This window comes from Pleuronectes platessa, chromosome 21 (assembly GCF_947347685.1).
Source record: "Pleuronectes platessa chromosome 21, fPlePla1.1, whole genome shotgun sequence".
In the NCBI taxonomy this organism is placed as follows: domain Eukaryota; kingdom Metazoa; phylum Chordata; class Actinopteri; order Pleuronectiformes; family Pleuronectidae; genus Pleuronectes; species Pleuronectes platessa.
Window position 1 is genome coordinate 5749776 of NC_070646.1, and position 26276 is coordinate 5776051.

General features: G+C 43.7%; 2 protein-coding genes across 4 annotated transcripts; both read right to left on the minus strand.

Annotated features, from left to right (window-relative positions):
* Positions 1-229: 229 nt before the first annotated feature.
* On the minus strand, positions 230-5128 carry klhl11 (kelch-like family member 11). The gene is made up of 2 exons (XM_053413498.1): positions 3809-5128; positions 230-3012 (listed from the first exon to the last, which is right to left on the minus strand). The coding sequence occupies exons 1-2, from the start codon at positions 4372-4374 to the stop codon at positions 1428-1430; spliced, it is 2151 nt and encodes a 716-aa protein (XP_053269473.1). The 5' UTR covers positions 4375-5128; the 3' UTR covers positions 230-1427.
* Positions 5129-5229: 101 nt separating this feature from the next.
* Positions 5230-25821, minus strand: aclyb (ATP citrate lyase b). Of its 3 annotated transcripts, XM_053413497.1 has the most exons (30): positions 25652-25821; positions 22615-22796; positions 22351-22473; positions 21468-21530; positions 20901-21091; positions 20590-20669; positions 20341-20471; positions 20005-20123; positions 19753-19889; positions 14761-14822; positions 14340-14457; positions 14044-14198; positions 13638-13731; positions 13327-13383; positions 12152-12181; positions 10724-10865; positions 10186-10354; positions 9996-10100; positions 9630-9826; positions 9420-9501; positions 9214-9324; positions 8998-9125; positions 8812-8905; positions 8423-8577; positions 8157-8307; positions 7823-7966; positions 7605-7718; positions 7276-7358; positions 6704-6780; positions 5230-6608 (listed from the first exon to the last, which is right to left on the minus strand). In XM_053413497.1, the coding sequence occupies exons 2-30, from the start codon at positions 22771-22773 to the stop codon at positions 6514-6516; spliced, it is 3366 nt and encodes a 1121-aa protein (XP_053269472.1). In that variant the 5' UTR covers positions 22774-22796; positions 25652-25821; the 3' UTR covers positions 5230-6513. The 3 variants fall into 3 exon arrangements, with proteins under 3 accessions (XP_053269472.1, XP_053269470.1, XP_053269471.1); XM_053413495.1 differs by lacking the exon at positions 13327-13383 and having other exon boundaries at positions 25652-25820; XM_053413496.1 differs by lacking the exons at positions 12152-12181; positions 13327-13383 and having other exon boundaries at positions 25652-25820.
* Positions 25822-26276: the final 455 nt, after the last annotated feature.

A 26276-nucleotide genomic window follows, 5' to 3' on the forward strand; every position in this document is an offset into this window, starting at 1 on the left:
TAACTTGTCTGCTTTTGGTTTTGAGCAACATCAACAGCTCAAGACACTTGGCAAGAAAATTATCTGTTTGGCTAAATCTGGCATTTATCATACATAAATTTACTGTTATCACTGTTAATGAGTCCCTGACAAATATATTTCATCATCAGCTTGTAAAATGTATATTTGGCTGCGTGTAAATAAGAAAAAAAAGATGGGTACATTGTTTTTTCAGAGATGACATACTACATTTCACTGCAATAAGTTTTATTAATAGACTTTGTGCACTTACAGCTTATGCAATGACACCATGTCACAAGGTACCCTCGGCTTGGCCGCATGAAATCTGAATACATGGCACTGGGAAATCATACACAGTCTAAAATCACCTCTTATCAAATTTGGCACAAAAATCTGAAGCCTCAAATGTGACATCTATATATTACTTTGAAAATCTCCCCGTGTCTGTTTACACTCTAGAAAGGGACAGTAACTGAAAAAATCAAAGCCTCCACAACTGAATGAACCCATTCATCCACTAGTCCTGTTCACCTTATGCACAGTATGGTAGTGGAAAGGTGTCGGGCTCACCATGTCTAATGAGACCATATAGTTACAGACAGCTTGGCTGGAGATACCACAGGCCCGAGCAGTTTCTGATCAGTAACAGAGAAACACTGAGCTCAGCAACTGGTCCAAACAACACTGAGAAGGAAACATTTAAATTAACATTCAGGGTCTTTTAGTGCAGGAAATGCAGTTAAATCATCTGCATTGATAAAAGAAGAGTTCAGTGTCCGTGTGTGAACATGTGCTCTTTATCACTCAGAGGACAATGCAGAGCAAATTCTGCAAGAAGCACAAAGATTCCAGAAAAAAAACAACAACCAAGAACTCAACAAACTTTGGTTCCGGCCATAACGACACTTTAAATAAGAATTTAAATGTAAATCAGAAGCAGAGATTTTTTGACACGTTATCGTGGCGATATTTGATCGGAGTTTCAAGATATGTTGATCACATAAAGCAATTTTAAGCAGCTGAAATAAATCACACATTTATACACATTCATTGGAAATTAAAAAACATCAGTAACACAACAGTTTTTAGTGCAAAGTTGCCTTATGCAGGCTTATGTGTTTATATAATCACATTCCACCCTGTTCCCCAATATATGCTTTGCTTAATCCTTATTTCTTGCACATGAAATGATGGTCTCGTTCCAGCGGCACACACAAGGAACAATTCTAACAGCGCAAAAAAAGGTTAAATCATTGTTTTAGAGTTAGAAATAAATATACAAGACTGAAATCTTAATGGCCTGTCTTGGTATTTCTTATATTTTCCTCTTTTGGCAATTTGAACAGTGTGAACTTCAGCCCCACGTAAACCCATATAAGCCTCAGAAGTATTGTGCAAGGGCCGAACGTTTCAATAGAGATTCAATGTCAACATTCGATCTGAGTTTGCAGGTGCCTCCGCAGGCTGAGGGTGCGCAGGTGGAGCTGCTGCATCTGCTGCATGCGGTCCCTCTGACGAGCCAGGTTCTGGGGCATGGGGTAGCGCTGGCAGCCGCACAGATACTGGTACGGGATGCGCACGTGGCAGGCCGCTGCCCGACAGCGGGGCTGAGGTAAGGGCGGCAGCAGCATCCATCGCTTCTTTTCGGCACAGTAACGGTAGACCTCCTTGCGGTACTGCTTGTCCATGTTGGTGCTGTTCCTCCAGCCGCCAATGACGAACACGTCCTCAGCCAGGTAGCAGATGGCGGCACCTTCCAGACCGAGGACCTCTGGAGGGAGGCTGTCGAGGATGTCGTCGGAGATGTTTATGGATATTTTCTGCTGAGCGGCCTCCTGCGCCACATCGTAGTTCTTGGGGCAACAGGAAGACGTGTGGTAGAAGTTGGTGGACGCGACGGCCATTTGAAAGACGCAGTAGTTATCGATGAGCGGCAGTGAGTCCACATCCTGCCACTTGTGACTCTCTGTGTCGTAGCAAGTGGTCACGGTGCTCAGCCCATCCTCGAAGTCCAGGTCCACAGGGGTCCGGGCCATCACGTACACGTAGCGGTCCTCCACGCTCACCGTTTTGACGTCTCGTAGTATTTTTGGCGCCGGGTCGAGGTTGCGCCACTCGTCCTGCTCAGGCTCGTAGACAGTGACGTCCTTAAAGCCGGGACTGAAGTTTCCGTGACCACCGATGCCACAGAGAACCTCTTTGACACACGTGAGGCCGAAGGAGTGCTTGCGAGAGCTCAGGCTGCTGAGCTGCTCCCAGCTGTTGAGGTTGGGGTTGTAGCGCTCCACCATCTTGGCGTAGCCTGGCTCCATGGAGCCCGCCACATACACATGGCTGTCGGTGACTGCGATAGCATGTCCATCGAGGTGGTTGTGAATGTGCGGCAGGTTGACCCAGCGGTCCTCTGCCACAAAGTAGCCCACACACTCACTCAGATACTCTCCACCTTCTGAAACACCGCCCACGACCATGATGACGTCCATGTTCTGGCCAAACCGCGGCTGGGCGGCGGTCATGTGGGAGGCACAGAGCTCTAAGTCAGCAGACTTGAGGCTCTCGAAGTGAACAGCCTGAACCTCGAGGGTGTCGGACACCAGCTTCTGACAGGAAGCACTGTTTGCCACTAAGGGCTCCTTCCTCACCACCTGCAGCAGGGCGGTGGGAGCAATCTGTGACAGCCTCAAGAGCCCGAACAGCTCCTCAAAGTGCTTCTCTCGCTCCTCCGGGTTCTGCTGCACCCATTTCACGACGGCCTCGAACAGCTCCTCCTCAGAATCCACGGTGATTTCGGAGTCCGAGAGCCACGTTCGCAGGAGGTGAAACGGCAGCGTGAGGAATTCCTCGTTGCGGATGATTTCGTGGAAGTTCCTCCGGATCATGGTGGCGGCTCCCAGGGCGAGCTGGTCCAGGGTGTACATGTGGGCGAGGCTGTGCACGGCCACGCAGTTGGACAAGCTCAGCTTCTTCATGAGGAACTCTCCACAGAAGCTCTTCAGCTGCACCAACAGGAACCTAGAGGAGAGAATACATCCGAGTTATCAGACTAAAGTGAAGCCAAATACTGTCAACCGCCCCCTGGTGGCCAGCTGCAATAAAGGTAATATTCACTGCTTCCTCCATGTTAGTGGATGGGACCAAACTACAAAGTCAAAATGCACATTAAATCAATGTTTCTCAAAGATGGTTACTGTCATTTTTAGGTAGTTCTTATCAAACAGATTCTCTCTAATATCATAAGGTCTTGAGATAATGGGTGCTGTGATTAGGTGCTATACAAATACAATATGTTTGAACATGAACTGGAGCTGGGTGTAGTGATGACAATAACCATGACGTCACCAGTGTCTGTGTATTTACGAAAAGGGCAAAGGTGTAGGTGCAGCAGAACATGAGAGTTGTCCGACCAGCACATTGTTTACACCCAAAACAACAAGTCAAGGCAAATGACAACGATGTGTTCGGTCACGAAAAACACCAACACAAGCCTCAGCTATTCCCGGCAGACTCACTTTTGTACAAGAATGTAGTGGGTGATACATTAAACACAACAATGCACATGATGAAAGTATTTAAATCATTCATCCATAGATATCAGTCTTTTTCTATTTCTGATTCAGATTAAATGTAAGATTTAAATACTTTCATGTACATTCTTGTGTTTAATTTCACCCACTACATACTTCTACCCAAGTTCCTAGTGGGTGAATCAATTAAACGCATAAATGTACATGATATTTGTATTTAACTCGTTCATCCACAGACACCAGTCCCTTCCTCTTTCAGGTTCAGATAGAATGAAGTACATCACCTGTCAGCCAGCTCCAGTACTTCATGCACACTCGCGGTGGAGACTGTGATCTCCCCGGTGTACATGAACTGGATCACCCTCCTCACAGCCTCGGGCTCCAGCCCGCCCTCGGAGCTCCAGCCCTTCAGCTCCACTCTGGCCGACTGCGACTCGGAGAAGTGTCCGCCCAGCAGCAGGGTAAAGTAGTGCGACGCCGCGGACAGAACCGAGCGGTGGGCGGCCAGCGTCTGGACCCGCTCCCCGCCGGACCCGCACGCACCCCCGGAACGGAACTCCAGCGTCACGTCGCAGAACAGCCCCGCCTTCCTCTGCTCGTCCTGCCGCCGGGAGAGCTCGGAGCGGTGGGTCGGGCAGGTGAACTCCTCGGCCTCCTCCGGTTCCCCTTCACCTGTTAGCGCCGCTCCGGCAACGCAGCTCCAGTCAGCGCGGTCCTCCGGCTCCTCCGCAGCCGCAGCCATACCCCCGCAGGAGGCCAGTGTCAGAGGCGGCCGGACGCTCTGACGGATCTTGGGGAATATCTCGCAAACGTAGAAAACACACGTAAACAAACAGTCAGTCAGTGACATGCATGCGTTGCGTTCGCGGCCCGGACTGAACACTGCAGCTCACTTCCGTCTTCAGGTGATTTGTGTTTTTCCGCTGATGGAGCGTCAGTGGGACACAACAGGTCCATTGTGACACGCGTGCTCTCAACACAACACGGACACACTATCTCGAGGAGAGTCCCGCGTGATCTTTAACGTTGCTCACGAGCCGTTAACGCCTCGTTATTTCGGAGGGATTTAAACTTTGTTTCAGTGGAGGCTCCGTCTCTGCGCATGCGCGTGGTGCTTTGACGACCAATGACTTGTTACGTCTTATTTAATTTATATAAGTTATATTTATGATCTGTTGTTATACATCTACGGTGGCCCCCGAAGTACAAAACACACAAAACAGCTAATCACTACAAACAGCAAAACACAATAAATCATAAAATTATTTGTTGATGTACTTTTTGATTTGCCCCTCAGGGACACCGTATATATATACTTGCCAGACTATTCTATTTCAGAAATTTTAAAATCTAATGGTAAAGGATAAGTCCTAGTTATAAAGAGTTCATTAACAGTGATTGACTTATTGATGGTTAATAAATCATTTATAGATGAGTTATTAAACCTCACCTGCTTAAGACTTAGAACTACAGACGTTATTGATTATTGTACAACCTTTAATCAATAACTTAATCAAATGAATAGATGGCTGACTAGTTTTGCAAATGGACAAACGCACAGTATTATTACTGAATTAAAACAGCTCGTTTACATTTACTGTACTGTTCTCTTTGAGTTTGATTCATATCTCAAGTCTCATTAGCTCTGCCCACAGATCCCTCTTCTTCACCTTCAACCAATACACAAATTAACCAGCAGCCAGAGTGAAAAGTTAACACTTGTTTTATTATTATACTATATATGACAGCATTATTACAAAAACAAAGCATTTTTTTCACAGTTAAATAAAAACAGCAAAACAAAGGTCAAACATAACAGGCGGTAAAGTGGGTGGTTTCAAAGCCTTTTTTAGTTGGTGGCAAGACTTCAGCGAACAAATCTTTTACAGATCCCACATCATTATAATGAGCAAATCGCTTTTCGGCTTTCATGGTCCCTCTCCAAAAGATGCCTCCGAACTCGCAGGGCTCATTCATGAAGCGTTTTGTTTGGTGTGTCCACACGTTTGTGTTTTCTGACAGATATTCAGAACAGCAACGCATGTGGTTAGGTTTGGATTTATTGTAAAGGTCTCGAATGCATCTAATTTACAGCTGCAGATGAATTCCAACCACTTGTTATAACAGGGTTTGTAAACAGGGTAGTTGTCAAAAAAGGCAATGGTGGAGTGACACTTAAATCAGCTTGTGTTAAATTCCTTCAGCTCATTACGACGCCTCCTTCTCAAAATGTCAGATCTAGATTAGCTCTGTAATAACAACCTGTTTTTAAACTTTTAAACAAAGACAACTTCCTAAAAATAACTTTGGTTTATTTTTTGGACGATTCTCAATGGGATAGAGCCGTGGAGAAGAAATGAAAAGAAATCATGGGTCTACATTTGCTAGAGTTTAAACTAAGGTGCAATACTCAAAGACAAAGCATGCGTAAGCACACTTTTCTTGTGGCTTGATACAGGGAACTGAGGCTTATTTAAAATAAAATAAAAAAGTTTTTTTTTTTGGTAAGTAGTATTAAAGTCCCACAGTATTGCTGAGCTTGAACAAATTTCTCTTATCAGCTACTGCAGTTTAACTTAGACTCTGTATCACGGGTCAGGTTTGAAATGGGCTTTGAATCCCGGCCTCGTACCAACTAAGCAAAACAGATTTCTTCAGCATTTGGTTTTAAAGTACCGGTGGATTTTATGCTCCTGCAATTGCTGTAATTTGCATTGGTTTGGCTCTTGGTTCAAAACTGAATAAGTTACATCTTAGACTTTTTTTTAAAGAATTTGTCAAAAGATAAATCTAAAAATATACTTCCCCTTTGTCTCCGTAAAAACTAGATTGAAAACCTCTTCCCAGATCCCTCAGCCAGAGCGTCATTCAACTTTCCAGAATCCTCCTGGCCTTTTATTCCAGAAGGCAGCGGTTAACTGGGGCGTGCCAATACACCAAGTGAGACTGGCTGCCACATCAGGAAGTGCGTCCCAGTCTGATGTGCAGTTTACATGGACATGTGTTCAGGGAGAACATAGGAGATGTCGTCCCAGGGGTGTCGGTACAAACCCTGTTTCAGTCTCTTCTGGTCCAGGTAATGGCCTAATACAAGACAAACAAACAAACACAACTTAGACATGGTCTTGTTTTATCACTTTAAACAATTGGTGTCATGACTCAGTCTTAATGGGACTCACCAATGAAGCCCATACTGCGGCCAAGAACAAAGATGCCATTCAGTGCACCGATCTCCACAAACTCGTCAGCCTCATCTCTGGAACCAGTTCAACATTCATTTGAGAAACAATACAAGGCAGTCAGCGCGAGATCAGAGCCGAGAGCAACAGTACAGACAATGCACTTTTGACATGCATATTTTATTCAAAATGTATTTAAGAATCTTTTTATAAATAACAGTATAATTATCATTAGTACTTGAATGGAACTCTTATCCTACTGTGGACACCCATAGTCGGAGGCTGGAATAAAATACAGTCGTAATAAATAATATAATAATAGTATAACAAATAGCTTGATCGGAAAAGATGAAATTGTCTGAAAAATATTTTTTACATGAATATTTTACATATTTTTTATATCTGCTTACAGCTATACTATAGTTTTATAAACCTGTGTAATATATGCCTATTAATGATATATAGAAGAAAAGTAATAAAACAACAACTATTCAATGGTTTCAAAGTTGTGGTTTTGACATATATTTTATGTACTCATAAAACATTTTTTGTTTCCTAGCAGACAGTCTTACCGTGTGAATCCTCCACACGTCCTGAGCAGGTCCACGAAGGCAACACCAATAAAACCGTCCACATTAAGGATCAGGTTGGGTTTCTGAAAATAAATTTAAAAATTCAAAAATCAATTAATCACGTTATTTGTGAGCTAGCCAACCCTGTGTCCACAGATGTTGGACTATAATGAGTGTTTGTCATTATAATGTTCTTATTCTAACATTTGAACAATATACAGGTTCCTTTACAAATGCCCTGATTGTAGCTTCTGACTGCCTTTCTGACCATTTCATCTCATTAGTGTTTTTGCCTTGTTTCCCACTCGGCTAATTCAACTGACAAGTACCTTTGAGGTGGTGATTTTCTCGACGTCGAGGGCGTAGTCGAGTAGCTGGGTGGATGGGAAACTCTGCTTAACAAAGTCCTTCAGAATCTGCACCCGCACGTCCGGGTTGTTGATCTGAAAACAAAGACAAACTGTAATTATTAATACGTATATAAATAATCTTTTAAAGCTCATGACTATGTGACTTAAGAGATTGCGATAAGCTGAGCGCTGCATACCGATTTGACCCTGTGGCCGATGCCCATGATCAGCTTCCCGTCCTTCTTCATCTTGTTGACAAACTCCATGGGGAGCATGCCGCTGTCGAATGCTTTGCTGAACTGCTTTGCAGCTGCATCCAGAGCCCCCCCAAATCGGTCCCCCTGCAATAAGTGATTACATAACAATTCAGCACAGAAACATGTTGATCAGTTTGAACCATTTTGAAATTAAAGTGCAGGGAAATCAGTTTCAAATCTAGTTGGTAGAAAAGTACATATTCCTTCCACTTCTGTTATTTTGATGCTGGCACAGTGTGAATGTGTGTAATGTCTTTGTGTCGTGAATACTGACGATGGTGAGTAGACCAGAGGTGAGGCATGAGATAAGGTCTTTGCCAGCACGAGTACAGACAATGGTGTTGTGTGCACCAGACACAGCTGGCCCGTGGTCCGCAGTCACCATCAGGCACATTTCAATGAACTTGCAGGCGTAGTGCGGCAACCTTGACAAAAGAACAGAGATATTTCCAATGAAAATAAGTTTCTTAAAGAGAATAAAGAGCCATCTTCTTTCCCCAGTAACTGATTAACGTCGCGGTCTGGAGTAGTCACACTGACCTGCGCTGGAACCAGAGCAAGCCCAGCACTCCTCCTAAACCCATCTCCTCTTTAAAGACCTCAGTGATGGGCATGCCAGCGTAGATGAGCTCCTGGCCTCGCTCGTCACAGATGCTCGTCATGAACGAGGCTGGTTTACGGATCAGTCCCAACTCCTGGAAAAAAAAAACAGCGGTGAGTTCAAGTGTTATGTTTGCAGTAAAAGTGGCGTCATTAAATATTTTGTCCAGAAGAGAGCGCCAACAAGTTTATATTTCAACTTTAAAATGCTAAACTCCTAACATACTGTACCGAGGTCACATTTCTTAAACAAATAAATCCTTACCATAAAGGTTTCTTTATGTTATGAGTCTATCTACACATCCTAAATAGTTGCTCAAGATGCTTACCCTTGCCCAGGAGTAATCCATAGGTACTGTCGGGGGAGGAACCTCCTGAGCAGGAATGATGGTACCATTGGCCACCAGCTCATCATAAACGGTCCTGTTTCATCAAATATACAAACAGAACATCAGTGAAAAACCCTGGAAACAAATCAGGGATAAATTTTGCATGATCATGTGAAACCCTCTCACTTGATGACGTTTCCCAGCTCATCGAAGCTCTTCGGAACATAAGCGCCGGCGTCCCTCAGAGCCTGGTTCTTGGCTACTGCCGTTTCTGAAGCCTGGTTGGCGCAGGCCCCTGCATGGCCAAACTGAACCTGAAGATGACAGCACAACCAAATTAATCAAAAACCCTAAATCCTCACCAAACAACAAAATACTCAGCAATTTCATTCCTCAACAAACCTCTGAGGCAAACATGGTGGCACAGGTTCCAATACACCAGCACACTACAGGCTTGGTTATCCTGCCCTCTCTGATTCCTTGGCAGATCTTGTACTCCTCTGTGCCTCCGATCTGGGTTGTTGAGAGTAAAAGATGTTTAAAAATGACAAATTGCTTTACCCACAGGACAATCTGAAAATATGAACATTCACAGAGCCTGTCCCCACCTCTCCCAGCATGACTATCATCTTAATCCCTGGAGTGTCCTGGTAACGAAGGACGTGCTCCATAAACGTGGAGCCTGGATATCTGGCAAAGAGGAAAAAAATATAACACAAGTCCTTCCAACAACAAACATTTCTGTGTTGACAAGTTAAAACCATCTTAAATTCTTAACTGTCTCGGAGTCCAAACAATGTTAAATTAAGTTATTGTACCTGTCTCCTCCAATGGCAACACCTTCATAGACGCCGTCTGTGGTGCGGGAGATGATGTTGTTCAGCTCGTTGGACATTCCCCCAGACCGCGACACATAAGCCACACTGCCAGGACGGTAGAGTTTGGAAGCCAGGATGTTGTCCAGCATACCCCCTGTATTACCGATTTTAAAACAGCCAGGCTTGATGCCACCAACCTGGGAAACAGAAAATAAACTTAACTGCTCACAAGTGTAACTTACTGCTTACATGTATTTATCTGTGCAACATATCTATACATTCACAAGCAGAGAGTGACTAAGAAATTTACACTATCGTAGAAATTCAGAGTCCAGCTTTAAAAGTTGCAGTTGGTGTGATGCGTACCGTGGCGGGGCCAATGATCGTGACAGCTTTCTCATCAGCCATCTTGATCAGCTTTCTTGTCTGTGCTTCAGGGATACCCTCAGCTATAATGGCAATAGTGTGAATCTGGAAACACAATTAAATAAAAGACTTAACTTTAATGTCTGACTGAAAATCACATGTTTATTCAGAACAGTGTTTGACTTTCTACCTGTGGGTGCTGCATGCCCTCAATTGTACTGTCGAATGCGGAGCGCAGAGATGCGAAACTGATCAGGACGTCCACCTCCGGATGCCTCTTCATGGCATCGGCCATGTTCTTATAGACTGGCACCAGGATTTCTTTGTGGCCCCAATAAAACTTCTGCTTGTGATCCCCACTGTGCAACAGGAATATAAAGTTGAGGTGACTAGGTTTTCAAGTTTAACATTTATCAAGATATGAAGACATCAGATTAACACATTTTATCAAGATGAAATGTCTTGAAAGATATGAAGACTTGAATTGGTAAAACAAGGTAAAAAAAAAACAGAACTACAAGTTAAAAATGGCTGAACAGCAGCAACATGTGTTGGTTACATCATCTTAGTTTATGAAAACAGATGTTTTTTCCGAGTACACAAGTTTAAACCACTGACACACAAACACCAATGCAATTTCTGAAATAAACAGTTGTAACAATTAAGAAACGTATTGACTCTTTTAATTTCCTTAAACTGAGGCAGTGGTTAGATTTTGGTGAACCTACGTGAAGGGATAGACCATGGCTGCCACTGAGGGTTCTTCCCGGGAGCAAACGTAGTCAAAGTCCATCATGCCTTGCACAGCACGGGTCTGCATGCCCCAGACAATGGCCTTGGTGTTTTTTCTGAAGAGGGTGGTGGCTTTGGCTACATGAAGGAGAAGGCAGAGAGAGAGAGAGATTAAAGTTAGGGATGAAGAGAGAAATAAAAAGTAAAATCACAGTCAAGAGAAGGAGGTCTGGCTCAGATAAACACCAGGAATGGGGATGGAAGAAAGTAGAGAACAGAGAGATCTTGTTACGAGGACAGAGACACAGGAGGTAGAGTAAATAACTCTGACGACTTTTTACCACTGAAAACACAACTACAACAGATCGTGTCCGACTTTCTTGATGCACACAAGCATTTAGTATGTGACCTGCCACACACAATCTAATATGTCACACTTCTTATGAACAATAAGGGTACACAGAATATTATTTTGTCGACCCCCCTCACACCATTAAAAGGATCAATTTGGGATCTCACAGTGTTAATATTCAAACTTGTACAGGGGACACTTTACCAAATGATCCACACTGAAGTTGATTAGAACCATTCCATGCTCACATGCTGATAACAACTCTTAGTCCTGCACAAGGCCTGTGCAGTTGCACTGTGTGAGATAAGACAGATTGGCCAACTTCACTTCCTCAGAGGGTAATGACTTCATCGAATCGTCACGAAAGTAACTTCTCTGCCAATATGTGTAGATTGTTTTTCAAGAAACCTTTTCTACTCTGGGCTTGTAAAAATTGCTCAATGCTCTTAGAGACATGTTTCTACACCCTATCTTTTCACCATGTGGGGTTGTCTGAGAGACAGAACCCCCGAGTGGGGATGACGCAGTTGTCTCCTAGTTACTGAATTAATACTTTTCCCTATCCAGATACTGTGATGACTCTGGAGTAAATCAAGCCCATATGTGAAGAATAAAAAAACAACAGCCTGAAATATGAGGCATACTAAAAAAGCATCTGAAGACTCAAGTTCAGATCTCTGTTTTGAAAGTAGAACGTCAGTTTACAATGTGGCTTGAAATATATACTGTTAATCACCATGCCACATTTGTTCCAGTCCTACCAAGCCTCTCCTCCTCTCTGCCTCTGTTGTTACATCTGATCTACAGTAATTCAGGCACACAGCGATCAACTGTCCAGTGACGTTTTAGGACAAAGTTGTGAGGGGAACTGCTCAGTTTGTACCAACCAGTATAACTGATAGTTTTGTCCTTTTTAATTTACAGCTCTAAAAGGAGAGTAAGCCACCATCAGAATGGGGGAAAAGGGGGAGGGACAAACTGCTGAGAAACATCACAGAGCAGACAACGATGGGAAGGCAGAGGGGAAATAGGCAGAAGACCGAGAGGACTGGTTTTTCACACCCTTCCATACCTCCGCTGCAGCCTGAAGAGGCTTGTGCTTCTGTGACCCCCACGGGATGGAAACACAGAATGTGACAAAATAAGCACAAAAGGAGAAAAGAATGAGTTCATCTTTAGCTTATCGTTCTTGAATAGACTTCAATGCATTGTGGTAACTGTGTTATCTCTGAAACCACTCCATTACAAGCCTAGCAGAGGGAAGAGCATGCAAAGCTGAGCTGCTAAAGAGCATGCCTTTACTGTGCTGCTATACGAAGCGATCTAAAATGTATAGTCAAGCCGCTATTCAACTCTCATTCCCAAATAGCCTGAGATGAACTTCTGACACAACAGGTATCTCCACACAACAGCACACAACTAGACTCAACAAATCTTTCCAAAAAGATCCTTGTATTTATGAGCCTTAGCAATAAAAACTACAATAGGAGATATACTCAATTTGGGAATTAAAAATATTATTGCTAAGGAAAATATACCTGGAAAAGAGTTGATGCAAACATGTTTATAGGGCTGTGCGATATATTTTGTGTAATACAAAAAGATCTGATGTTTCACATTATTTTGTTGGGCAGTAAATCACTTTTCTGTCAATGTTTTTCATCATTTGGAAAGCACTTCACACTTACTGCAGGATATTGCATGAAGGCAACACAAACAAACATGAAGTGAGGGAGCGTTACATATAATGGGGTCATTCTAGACAGGAAGACTCAGAAGAGACAAAATGAGGAACATGTACACAACAGGGGAGCTACTGTTCTGTTTCATGGACAGGGTTTGAGTCTGACATGGACCTGAAAACCTTAGTTTGCAAATTATGCTGCAGACTCCAACACCACTAACGTTTTCATCACCCCCACGAGAATCATGAAAAACCATACAGACAGTATCTGGATGAGTAATCCAGACTCAGACGCACACGAGTGGAAGCAGATAACAGCTGAAGTTGCAACTTAACATCTGCAATGACATGACAACTTACAAGGTGGAGAATAAGGAATGAGTAACAAATAAAGATATGTGTTGTTTTCAGGATGTTTTTGTTCATATCGCACAGCCCTTTATGTAGGTGTCACACACACACAGTCAAAGTCCTTTCTACGGAGATGAGGAGACAATAGTAAAACCAACGTTGAGCATGAGGACAGCAGCGAGCAGTGAGGTCATGGCACACCTACCACTTACCTTTCCAATCAGCTATGACCACATTCTTCAGAGGCCACAGTATAGAATGAAGAGAGTCTTAGAGAAACAAGCATGACAAAGAAGTGGAGTGAGAGGACAGTTTGTGCAGGAAAACAAAAGAAGAAGAGAAGGAGGATAAGGAGGAGGAGGAGGAGGGAGAAAGCAAAAGAAAATGCAGAATAGCAGCGACCGCATTGGGGGAGGGAAAAAAATAGGAAGTGAGGGCAAGAGAAATGAAATAGCAGAAGTCTCTGAGTGCCTGGAGTCTTGCTGACGACAAACAGTGGAGATGAGGTCGACAGTTTAGATACCTGCTGGAAGACCTGCTTTACACTTTTTCGCTGGGATGGCGTCATTAGGCGTCCTGGGTTCAGAGAACGACGCCGTCCTTGTTGCAGCTGGAGTCTGGAGCAGAAAGAGAGAAATAATGTTTTGAGATGGAACTAACAATGTCGGCCTTTCAGGGAGAGAAATTGTAGGGTTTTAAAATGTTTTATAATTCTGCAGAGGCAGATATGAATTTTTGACGGCAACAGCTCTCGTCTTATAAAATGTCTTAAATTAATAATATGGTGCTGCAATGACGATTTGGTTGGTCCACTGTCTTGAGCAAGTTTGCCTTCACAATAAAAAAAATGCTAAACACTAAATCAGCTCTTCAGCAAATAACCAGCAGATCATTCTATTGTTCCCAAGAAAGTTACTGGATAAAAATACCATTGCACTATTGCTGGCGTTGAGGAGGAAGTTGGCGGTATGTGCGTCCATTGGAGGCTGGTTGGGGATCGGCCGGTGGCCCATGGCCATTCCAACGATGGCTGTCATGTGAGTCTCGGTACCAAAAACATGGATAGGAATACCTGTGGTCTTTCCTGCAGAGGAAAAAACACCATTTTAATAAATTCTGCTAATTCAACAAAAATTTTACAAAGAAAGACCAAAAGGTTAAAAATCACCATCTTTCTTGTAATGATTAGTCCAAATAACTTCTCTCACTGCATCAACTAACTCACCAACTTCTCCCATCACCCTCAGCCCCTCCTGGTAGTTGGGTCCACCACGTCGAACAAAGATTGTGACCTCATGCTCCTTCAGAGGACCTTGGTAGTCTTTGATGGCTCTGACAATGCCCTGAAGTGAGAGACACGCAGGTCAGCTAGAGGCTTGAACATTATCAACACTTTTAAACAGGTAAGACATTTGTCCCTCTCAGAAAACAAGAGGAAACTTGGATTCCATGTTCCTCAAACATACTGAGACCCATTTTAAAGTTTAAAAAACATTATTTGATGTGAAATTTCACACCGAGCTTCTCCACAAGCTGCTGCAGCTTTGGGAAGAAACTATTGCAGTGGTGTTGGCTTTCCTCTAAGGATATCACACTATGTGGCAATGTGATAATGTGTCTTAGATAAATATATCATTGCGTTTCACCTTGAATGTGGCTGCTACATTGGTGAAGTTGGCAATACTTCCTCCAATGATCAGCACTTTCCCTGTAGAATAAAGAGAGAGGAGGTGACATGTTAAGAGCATGTCCGTGACTGAAATTTGACACCCCCACTAACATTGTTGAAGTGACAGCCTTGAGGTCTATTGCTGGCAAAGTACAAATAGTTAACCTGGAAACAGGTGTGACGGTTCCCTGTATGTTGTGTCTTCCATTTGTTTCTAGGACTGGGGAGCAGAGACCTACTTAATTGGTCATTAGGAGTGATTGGCGTGCACCTGGGCCCGGGTGCCAACGCCCTATAAGAGTCTGCTTCCCCAGTCCTTCCCTCTCTGTTCTTTGCAGCTCCATAGCCATGCACACCTTTCAACACTTATGTTGAAACAACACACACCCATAATCCACTCATGCATACACACTCCACCATACGGACTTACTGACTTCCACATCCCATACTTTTATTATAAGTTGAGCACTTGGATTGGTTTGGTTTGATTAAATACTTATTTTGATTCGGAAACTGTTGTCTCCCGTCTTTTTTGTTGTGCAGCCTGGCGCCCCTAGGCCAGGTGCGTAACAAAGTGGGGGCTCGTCCGATAAATTGTTTGTACAGTGAGTTTGGAGCGTCAATTTAGTCTCCCTCCTGTATTGGATTTGTGAATGGAGTGACGTTAGTTGGGAATCTTTCCGGGAGGTTCCGTCGTTCCATGGTTTGGTCAACAGTCCGGTGAGTAGACAAAGCAATGTTACAGGCTTGTTATTCGGACTTTGGGGAGATGCAGTTAATTGTTATGAGTTGAATTAATCTGTTTAAATTTGAGTTAATTTGATTAGGTTTGGTTATTTCAGTACAGTACGGTAGCTGTTTGGTTCATTTTGTGCGGTTGGAGAGTTGTTTATTTCTGGTAGTTGTGCAGCTAAGTAAACGTCATTTGGGACGTCAAAAGTTGCCTGGCTGGGTTTTTTTTTGTATTTGTTGATACAAGTGTCCCTGGTAGGTGCGCTTAGCTGCCTGGGTAAAATAGCTCGTTGGTTTAGGCCGGGGGGTGGCTAGGTGCGTCAGGTGCGGCAGTAGCGAGAAGTTCGTACTGAATATCTCGACTCGGGGGCACGGCTAAGGGGGGCATGCGGGTCGCCAGTTATTGGTTGCCTTTCCTCCCCTTTGGTATGAGCTAGGCCTTTGCGGTGGCCTTCAGTGCGTAGAAATCCCCCGCAACCGGCACACGAAGAGGGTGGAGTTAGCTGGGGTTTATATAGGCTAGGGGGACACTTGTATTGTATTTTGTTTGTTTTTTGTTTGGTTTGCCAGCTAGGAGGCTCTTAAAGCGCACAATACCCAGGATGGTGACAGTGGATGACGTTGTTCAGTCTCCCTCGGTGGAGCGCTTAAATCAATGCACCAAAGACCAGTTGCTGAACATTGCAGATCGTTTTGGATTGAAAATTGAAGCTAGTGATAGAAGGTTAAAGGAGACATTGTTGGAAGTCTTGAAAAGAGAGCTATGTGGTATAGCGGTTTCAACTGAGGAACGGGATAAGAAAGAGGAGGCGTCTCTTTCTCCCGCAGTAGGTGCCGCAATGGCGGTGCCTTCACCAGCAGCTATGTCAGGGTTGACGTTCGACCAACAAAAAGAATTAATCATTTTGCAAGCTAAAGTACAAACTGATCGGGACCACCAACAAAAAGAATTAATCATTTTGCAAGCGAAATTACAAACTGATCAGGAACGACTTAGGCTAGATAGTGAGTATGCTATTGAAAAAATGAAACAGCAGACAGAACAGGCTAAGTTGCAGGTAGAGCAAAATAGATTGGACTTGATAGGGGATGGTAAGATTTCAGCGGCTGCACAAGTGTTTTCAGAACCTGCAGAACGGTCTGCAGGGGGGTTTGACATTAGTGGCAATCTACGTCTGGTGCCCAAGTTTTCCGAACGTGATCCTGAGGCATTCTTTGCCATGTTTGAGAGGGTGGCAGATGTGCGTAAATGGCCTGACTCGGCGCGCACATTGATGCTGCAGTGCGTCTTAACAGGCAGGGCGCAAGAGGTTTTTTCGGCTATGAATGCGGCTGACAGTCAAGAGTATGCCCGTGTTAAGGCGGTGGTACTGAAGTCATACGAGCTCGTTCCTGAGGCGTATAGGCAGCGGTTTCGATTTTGGAAGAAACATGACAGACAAAGTCATTTGGAATTTGCACGTGATTTGACGACGAGCTTTAACCGCTGGTGTAACGCCTCGGAGGTGGAAGATTTCGAAGGCTTACAAGATTTGATGATTTTGGAGCAGTTCAAAGATTCTGTTCCAGCTCGTGTGGCAACATATATCAGTGAGCAGAAAGCACGCAACGCAGCAGATGCGGCGGCGCTCGCAGATGACTTTGTCTTAACGCACCGTGGAGAGTTTAGAGCGGGCGGTGGCAATTATGTTGCTGCCAGTGAGTCGCATGGCCGATTTAATAAACCTCTGCCTGTTGATTCCAGAGCTAACGCCAACAACAGTAGGGATGTGCGTGACTCGGGGAACGTTTGCCATCACTGTAACAAATGGGGGCACTGGAAAAAAGATTGCTTCTTGTTAAATTCCCCTAAGGCGGGTCATTGGGAACCAAAAGGGGTTGCTACGGCAGCTCCAGTTCGTCCGGTGTCCACTGGTGTTACACCTATTTTCGGTTCAAATGAGGATACATCGGTTGTAGCTCTGAATTCTTACCGTCCATTTATCATGCAGGGGACTGTGTCTTTGGTGCAGGGTGGGGAAGAAGTACCGGTAACTATTTTGAGGGACACTGGGACTTTTGATTCATTCATTCAAGCTGGTGTTCTCCCTTTGACTAATGTTTCTGACACTGGTGATAAGGTTCCTATCCGGGGCATAGACATGAATATTTTGTTGGTTCCCTTGCATAATGTTGTCCTAAAATGTGAACTGTTCCAGGGAGAAGCAAAGCTCGCTGTGCGCCCAGCACTGCCTATTCCGGGTGTGACGCTGATCCTGGGCAACGACCTGGGGGGTGCTAAGGTCTGCGCTGGGGTCCCGCCGCCGCCGGCAGTGGTGACCTCTGTTCCCTTGGTAACGGAGGAAGCTGATGAATGTGAACATGACTTCCCAGAGGTTTTTACAGCGGGTGCGGTGACCCGTGCAATGGCTAAGTTAAAAGAGAAATCTCATTTAAATGATTCAATTAAGACAAAAGTATCTGAAAAGTTTTCGATACCTCTTTCTGATTTTCCATTGTCCATAACCCGTTCAGATCTGGTTGCGGAACAGCAGGCTGATGCCTATCTGAAGGAGATATTTCCATTGGTACGGCCAGAGGAGGAGCTGTTTGACAGTGCTTGTGGGTATTTTCTGCAGGACTCATTGTTGGTGAGAAAATGGCTGTCACATAAAGGAAGGTTTGTGGGTGAACCAGTGTTCCAAATTGTGTTGCCAGAGAAACTTCGCCAGTCAGTGTTAAAGGTAGCGCATAATGAATCTGGACATGCTGGTGTGAGAAAAACTTACGATAGACTACTTAGGCATTTCTTTTGGCCTCGTATGAAGAGAGATGTGTCAGCATTTATCAAAACTTGTCATACATGCCAGTTAACTGACAAGCCTAATCAAAAGTTGAAACCAGCACCATTGTATCCCATTCCGGCCATTAGCCAGCCGTTTGAACATTTGATAATAGACTGTGTAGGTCCTCTACCTCCTTCAAAATCTGGAGCGGTGTATTTGTCTGGTCATCCGCTTGCCAAGAAGCATTTGAGCAGGCTAAAAAGCTCTTGTGTACTGCTCCGGTTCTTGCAGCTCCCCGCTTAGACAGGTCATTCACAGTCTACACTGATGCTAGTCATGTGGGGGCGGGGGCCGTTCTAATGCAAGAGGACAACCTGGGCATAGATAAACCTGTTAGCTTCTATTCTAAGAAATTCAACGCTTACCAGCTAAATTACTCTGTCATTGAAAAGGAAGCATTGGCTTTGATTTTAGCTCTGCAACATTTTGATGTTTATGTTGGCGGTAGTACCCCCCTGGTTATTTATACAGACCATAACCCCCTGACCTTTTTACATTCTTTGCAGTGTCCAAACCAGAGATTGATAAGATGGTCACTGTTCCTGCAATCCTATGCCCTGGACATTCGTCATGTTAAAGGGGCGGAGAACGTGGGGGCCGATGCGCTGTCACGGGCTCCTCATGACTGAGGTTCGGTCTCCGTTGGTCCTTTTTGCCTCTGTCTGTCTTGCACCCCTTAAAGTGCTTCCGTGGTACTGGTTGCTGGGGTGGAGGCCTGTGACAGTGGGCAGGCGGCCATTGGAGTAGAGGTTGGGTATGATAGAGAGTAGATAGTATATATTTATCTAATGTTAAATGGGTTGCCGGTGATCCCTTTGGGACTCCGTCTTTATGGGGGGGGGTGTGACGGTTCCCTGTATGTTGTGTCTTCCATTTGTTTCTAGGACTGGGGAGCAGAGACCTACTTAATTGGTCATTAGGAGTGATTGGCGTGCACCTGGGCCCGGGTGCCAACGCCCTATAAGAGTCTGCTTCCCCAGTCCTTCCCTCTCTGTTCTTTGCAGCTCCATAGCCATGCACACCTTTCAACACTTATGTTGAAACAACACACACCCATAATCCACTCATGCATACACACTCCACCATACGGACTTACTGACTTCCACATCCCATACTTTTATTATAAGTTGAGCACTTGGATTGGTTTGGTTTGATTAAATACTTATTTTGATTCGGAAACTGTTGTCTCCCGTCTTTTTTGTTGTGCAGCCTGGCGCCCCTAGGCCAGGTGCGTAACACAGGCTAGAGGAGAAGAAACAGGTTGCATTGAAGAACAATTATTAAATCCAGAAATATCCAAGTTCATTAATGGAGTCCATTTTCTGGTAACCTCCTTCTCCCAGCCTTTCAACTTTGGCCAACTTTTTTTTAATTCTTCAATGATGTTTGTAAAGGGCGTTGGCTGTACTTGCCTTCCTGATGTTTTTCACGAGTCATGAGCGAAAGGATGGTTTTTGCATAGTCGTAGGTCTGCTGTTCGCTCGGAGCGCCAGAATATTCGCCGTAGTTTGCCAGCTCATCCACTCCACCCAAGTCACAGATGGTGTCACTTAAGAAGAGAGAAGATGGACAGTCAAGTACTGTGTCCTGATTGTAGTTTGTAAATCTTCCCAACTCCTGTTGGCTAAAACGTCTCACATAAATCTTGCGAATCAATGGACTACCTGTACACAACCGAAGCTCCTCCTCCCGCCACCATGGTCCAGATCCGGCCAGTAGGGTTCAGCAGGGTCAGCTTCAGACTGGCCCCGCTCTTTGCATCCAGATCTGCTATGTAGGCCTCCTACAAGTGACAAACCATATATGTATACAAAATATTACTAGGTATTCATGTCATTAAAATAAATTAATCTGTGAAGTCAAAAACATATACCAACAAGGCATTACACTTGTACAGCCTCTATGAATAAACTGAGAAGGTAGAAAGTAAACGGGAACATTATAACCCCAAAAAACAACACCAACTAGAAAGGTCAGATTTATCGTTCTTCAGATCTCACCTCTGGATATGCCTCTCTGCCGAAAGGTGGTGGGAACTCAATGTCACCCCATTTAGCCTTGCAGATATAATCCGCTGTGGCATCAATCTTTGCGGCCATGTCAAGGACGTACACTCCTTTGTGGGTGACAACTGGTTGATAGGAGGGAAAAAAACACACAAGTTCTTTGTTCATGCGATTTCATTATTATTATAATATAGAACATTTAAAAATCACAAAGAGATGAGTAAAATATCAAATAGTACTTACCGAGGGGGTTGATCTCGAGGTAGGTGAAATAGAGATCCTCGTAAAAGTTGAAGAGACCCACGATAAAACTAGACAGGGCTCTTTATGGAGAAACAAAATTAAGAAAAGTTCAAATAGGAAATCAAAGACAACTCTTAATAGAGAACCACAAAATTAAATAAATACGTAATAAATAAATTGAGTGTTCACATTTTCCTTCTTCTGAAATGAATCCGAGTCTGCATTTTGAAAGTATCAAATAAAAAGAATATTGTGATCTTTATGTTATGCTATAGATCTTTCCAAGTGGATGAATAAGGATGCATTCGTACTCTTTCTTGTTTTCAGGAACGTGTGTGAGGAGCTGATCTCTGACTTGCTCCTCGCTCAGCTTGTCGTCCACTGCAACCATCAGCCTCTGGGCCTTGGCGTCCACGTCGCCCACTTCCACTCCTCCCTCGTGGTGGAAAAGCACATGGTCGCCCTCACGTGTGGCATAGATACACACATAAAACTCCTCTTCCTGGTCAAATACATGGACATACAAATACATCATCATAGATTGACAAGTTCTTTTAACATTTGACTTGTTTAAGTGAGCCTGTTCACATACACTTCACTGCTAAAAACAAAAATGGCACACATACTGCTGCACCCGAGTTTGTTCATTTCACAACAAATATTAGGAAATTAACCAATTAATCACATACTCGGTGAACTAAAAGTAACACATAATAATTGATGAAAGCTGGTCCTAGATGCTTTATTGCCCTGCTTAGAAGACTGACACTTGGTTTTCTTCGTTGGTGTGGGGTCTATGCTGCTCTCTGATGATTTATCTATGATTAAAAGGCTAAGCAAATATACTTGACTTGACACAGGAGGGTGGAATACATTACCTGTGTGTGTGGAACAAACGGCTCAATGAGGAAGTTCTTCAGCACACCCTTTGCCTTTCCCACCTATTAAAGACAAACCCCAAACATGTTAGTTTCTGGCTCTAAACTAGAACCTATTGAAATTTACTAAATATAAAAGTCAGTCATAGTTTCACATTGAACATCTTGGTAGTTACTTTGTTTAGTGAGAGCAAGTTTAAAAAAAGCAAGAAACCAATGCCACAGTGGAAGTACGGCCTCTGGCTGTTTGGAGAGCAGATATGCATGTCTGTATATATGGTTGACCAGAATAGACCCCCCCCCCCCCCCCCTCCTCCATTGGCTTTACGTCACCTCTGACCTGACAGATCTAAACATAAGCTGGGGGTCTTTGAAACCAGACACAACATGCGCCTACACATGACAGGCCCTGGGAAAAAGGTCAAACTGTCGGGCAAATGTTACGTAATTTACAAAATAATAAGTGTGAAGAGCTGTTTGCTATATATATGGTTTTAACAACACATTTACCAGGTCTGCCTGTGTCACACATTTCTACCCAGGGGATAATAAAGTTGTATTTAAAAAAAAATTATAATAACAAAAAGTCACCCTACAAAAAAGGAGACAAACTGTGTTGCCCAATAAAATACAACCAAGTGAATATTTCTGGTAGGTTGCTTTGTGAACTTTGCAACATGAACAGCCTTTTTATACTGATTAACCAAGAGCAACAAACAATAACTAAAGAAGTAATATAATCCACTATAAAGTGTGATGACTTTTAGATCTGTTACAATAACTCGAATTCTCGGATCGTACTTCATTGTCTCAAAAGGGAATGCTGGATTGTTTTTGGTCTAAAATCTCACTGTGACAAAAAGAGGGAGTACAGTAAACTTACAGTGGTCTCTTTCATGAGGTGGCTTTTGACCCATTCCTTGACACCCTGCAGGTCCAGGTTTATGCCCACCAGCCCAAGCTTCCCGCGTCGCTTGATCAGCTGATCTGGCTTCACCACGAGACGCTACAGGAAGAGCGAGCGGAAGACAGATGAACCATAAATCAAACAAAAGCCAAGTGAAACCGATACTGGGCAAAAACCTGCCTGGTATCATGTACAGGCGTTTGTGTTTAATACATTTGAATGAAAACGCAGCAGCTTTACCTCTGTCAGCAGCCATGGGTGCTCCTGCGTGAGGCGGTCCCAGTCAGTCGCGGTGGTTACTCTGGCATAGGAAAAGCGATTCTGCACAGCCGCTGAAGTGCAGATATGCTTATATAATAAATCTTTTCCTGTCTGCTCTGAGATGGCTTTCGCCGACATGGCTGCGCTGGCTAGCACAGGACCTTTAGAGAGAGTGAGGAGGACAGTCAATTTAACAGGAGGAACATGATGATATCTACACAATGATGGATAAAAGATAAACAAAAAAGAAGCATATGTGGATTGGGAGCGACATGAGACTACAGGCCTTGGTTTAATCAATTAAAGGGTGTAAAGAAAGAAACTGTGATCGATTGAATGTGATTGAATTAAATTGTTTAAACGGTCCCAAAGACGTGTTTTACAAAGTAAAACTGACTCGTCTTCATTTCTGAATTGAAGCTATGTGGCCTTCCAAAGCTTTCTGATCCCTTGCCAGCGACACTTATCAGTGGTTGAGATTTTTGACAGAGACAAAATACAGAGATAAAGTGCGAATGCATTTGCTATCAGCTGCACGACCACATACCACCAAAATATTCATGATGGTTGCCCCAGTTCAATGCTATACTACGTTTTCATGCAGTTGTTGTGATGCTACAAATGCAAAACAGACCTAAGATAAGCAAATATTATATGATCTGAACTTGAAAATGATCTTGTCTTTAAAACTTAATAATTCTATATTGTAGTGACCGGACTGCATATTTTGTTTGATGTGTGTATTAATGTCCTCATTCGTCTAAAAGGTGATATATTTGAAATATTGGCAAACCAAAAGCATATGGAAAATGTACAGATAAAACGACAATACTGCAGAGCTTGAATGTTCCTGTTTGTGACTGACGACAGCTTCATTACTCTGATCTAAATGACTTTGTTCCAAACCTAGAAACCTGAGATCCACAATGAAAACAAATCCCTTTGTACCTCTTCAGTCATGTTTACTAATTAGGCCTTGGACTGCTTTCATTTCACTGACAGTGTCAAACTGTCAACACATACTTTGGAAACAGCGGTGAATCCTCAAAGTGACTTTGACCATTTATGAGCTTGAAATGAGAAGTACAATCATACTCTAACATTCAGTCAGTCACAGATCCTGTCCTCAAGTCCATGACTAGTCTGTGGACACAACTCAAGTCCCCTTGCATCATTCAACAAACCAGCCTTTGTGCATAAGATAGTAAGAAAGTGTACATAAGAAAATAGAAAACGTCAAAATCCCATGTAATTGTTCAGAGCACAGATGCAGGTGGAGCACAAATTATTCATCAATCATTGATACATCAATAACTGTTAGATTAATCAATAATAAGAAAAAGAATGGCCTCTGCCAAGGTCCAACAGTCCTCTTATGATACCAAACTTAAATTCCCTAGATCCAGATTTTTATTTGGACTTTACTTTCACACACTTAGGTATATCAGTCCCTTAAATGTGGAAGACCTCTGTGAAATCAATGTAAACTATGAAAACTGCGTGCAACGTTAAAGTAAAAAAACATTTTCCTGGATCTGCTCCAAAAACTGATGGGTTCCACTCTGAGCCAAACCACATCCTTCCACAGAGTGTTGCTGTACTTTTACACAAACTGGCAAACTAACAAACAAACTAATAAAAGTGAAAACATAGCCTCCTTAGCTGAGGTAGTAACGGTTAGTTCCGGTTCTAAACACAGAAACGATGCATAACCGCAGAGTAAATAAGATTTGGTATTGTACTACCAGACCCTAGGTATGAAGCCAAAATGATAAGTGAATCATATGTAGACTTAAGATTATTAACTGACCAAAACAAGTAGCTATCAGATCTAGCAATCTAAATGATGAACTCGGATGAGGACTGCACCGGTGACCCCACACTCCTGTTTGGAACATCACACAATGTTGTCAGACCTGCTCTGCAGACACGCCACTGGCAATGTTTCGTCAGCAAACACAAACAGATGTTAATATGTAGTTTGTTTACTTTGGTGTGGTGCCTGAAGTTTACAGCTCTAATCTAAAAGGGAGATGCGGAGCTCATGAAGGCTTCCACCATTAACTAAACAGTGATAAGCAGTGATGCTTGATAACATGAATCTTATCTCCTCTGCGATACCGAACACATATTCCAGCTTCTGAAATACAAAGCTCTGTGGTAGCTGTGGAACCATGTTGCATTAAATCTGCAAAGGGGTCTGTGACAGGTGGCTTAACGGGCTGACCTGCCATGCTTTTAGAGGCAGATGTCCCAGTATTTATCCTGCACATAATCCACGGGTCCTGCCCATTGTTTGAGACTATCTAGCCGTGAAATGAATGTCACTTTGGGGCTTTCTGAGATGAAGGAAGCTGGGTTTGGAGTCGGCAGGAGCAGCAGCAGCTCACGGGCCAGTGAAGGGGAGTTAGTGGGTGGAGGTAGTGGAGTTGATGAATGTGGTGGTGCTGCTTCACAAACAGCTGTTGGAGGAATCCATCCAATGCTACATCAACATGCGTCAGACGAGCACTAAATGAATGAAACCCCTGTAAGCAGCAGTAGCAGCTACCACACCCACCCCTGCTAGCTCTGCCTGCCGGGGAAGTTCAACAACTTTAAGCCTCGAGTAGCCACGGGGCTGCATGAAGGAGCAACTTGTGCGGACATTTCATGGACAAGTCATGAAAACATCCAGTGGGGGGGGGATGACAAGCTCCCCGGGGCAGTGGCTGCTAATTAAGGTTAGCATGCGAGTAATCAACGCTGCTAGTGATGAGGCAGTTAATTGAGCATGAAGTCCATTTTTAAAAGACTTCAAACTAAAAGGAGACATTAAATAAAACCCGTGTCATCGCTGGTGGAGCCTCGCATCATCTCATATCCGCTGACACGGACTCCTCACTCACTCACTCACTCACTGACTGACTGACTGGGGCTAACCCCTGTAGCCTAGCTAGCTAGTTCTCAGCTAACACCGGGCTTTAAGAAAACACACACACACACACACACACACACACGGGGCGGAAGTGGTCACCTCGTCGGTCGGGGTCGTTTTTGTTCCAGATGCCGCAGATACTCGTCCTTGGAGAGAAGTGCCACCGCCTGAAGAGTCGCTCGGTCCCCGGGTGAGTCCTCAGCCGTCAGTCGGTCGTCTCCTCCTTCGCTCCAGTGGTCTCACCACAATCTGGCGACCGATTACACGTCGCTGCCGCCCGCTCATTGGCTCAGAGCGGTCACGTGGGAGGTGCCAGACACGCCCAAGGCTTTAGAATGAGAACAGCGGTTGGAATAAAACACCGTAAAACTGTCAAGATTAAAATAAGCATTGTTCAGAAAATTACAAAACGTACACACAAAAATTCCTCACTTTCTTTGAATTGAATTTTTGTTTCAAAATTCTATGTTAGGGCGTTTAATTTGTAGAAAAAAATAAGCCAAGACTTTATAATAAGAACAGTGTTTAGAATAAAACTAAGTAAAACTGTAAACACAAACTCCTCAGTTTTTAGGGCCCGAGCACTGACAGGCATTGACAGACGTGAGGCCCTATTGAAATATAATATGGTATCTTGCCTGTAGGGAAGGCAAAGTGAAGACACAACCCTGCTTGAAGTTGTACACATTAGCCAGTTTGTACAATACATATATAAAGACTCAAG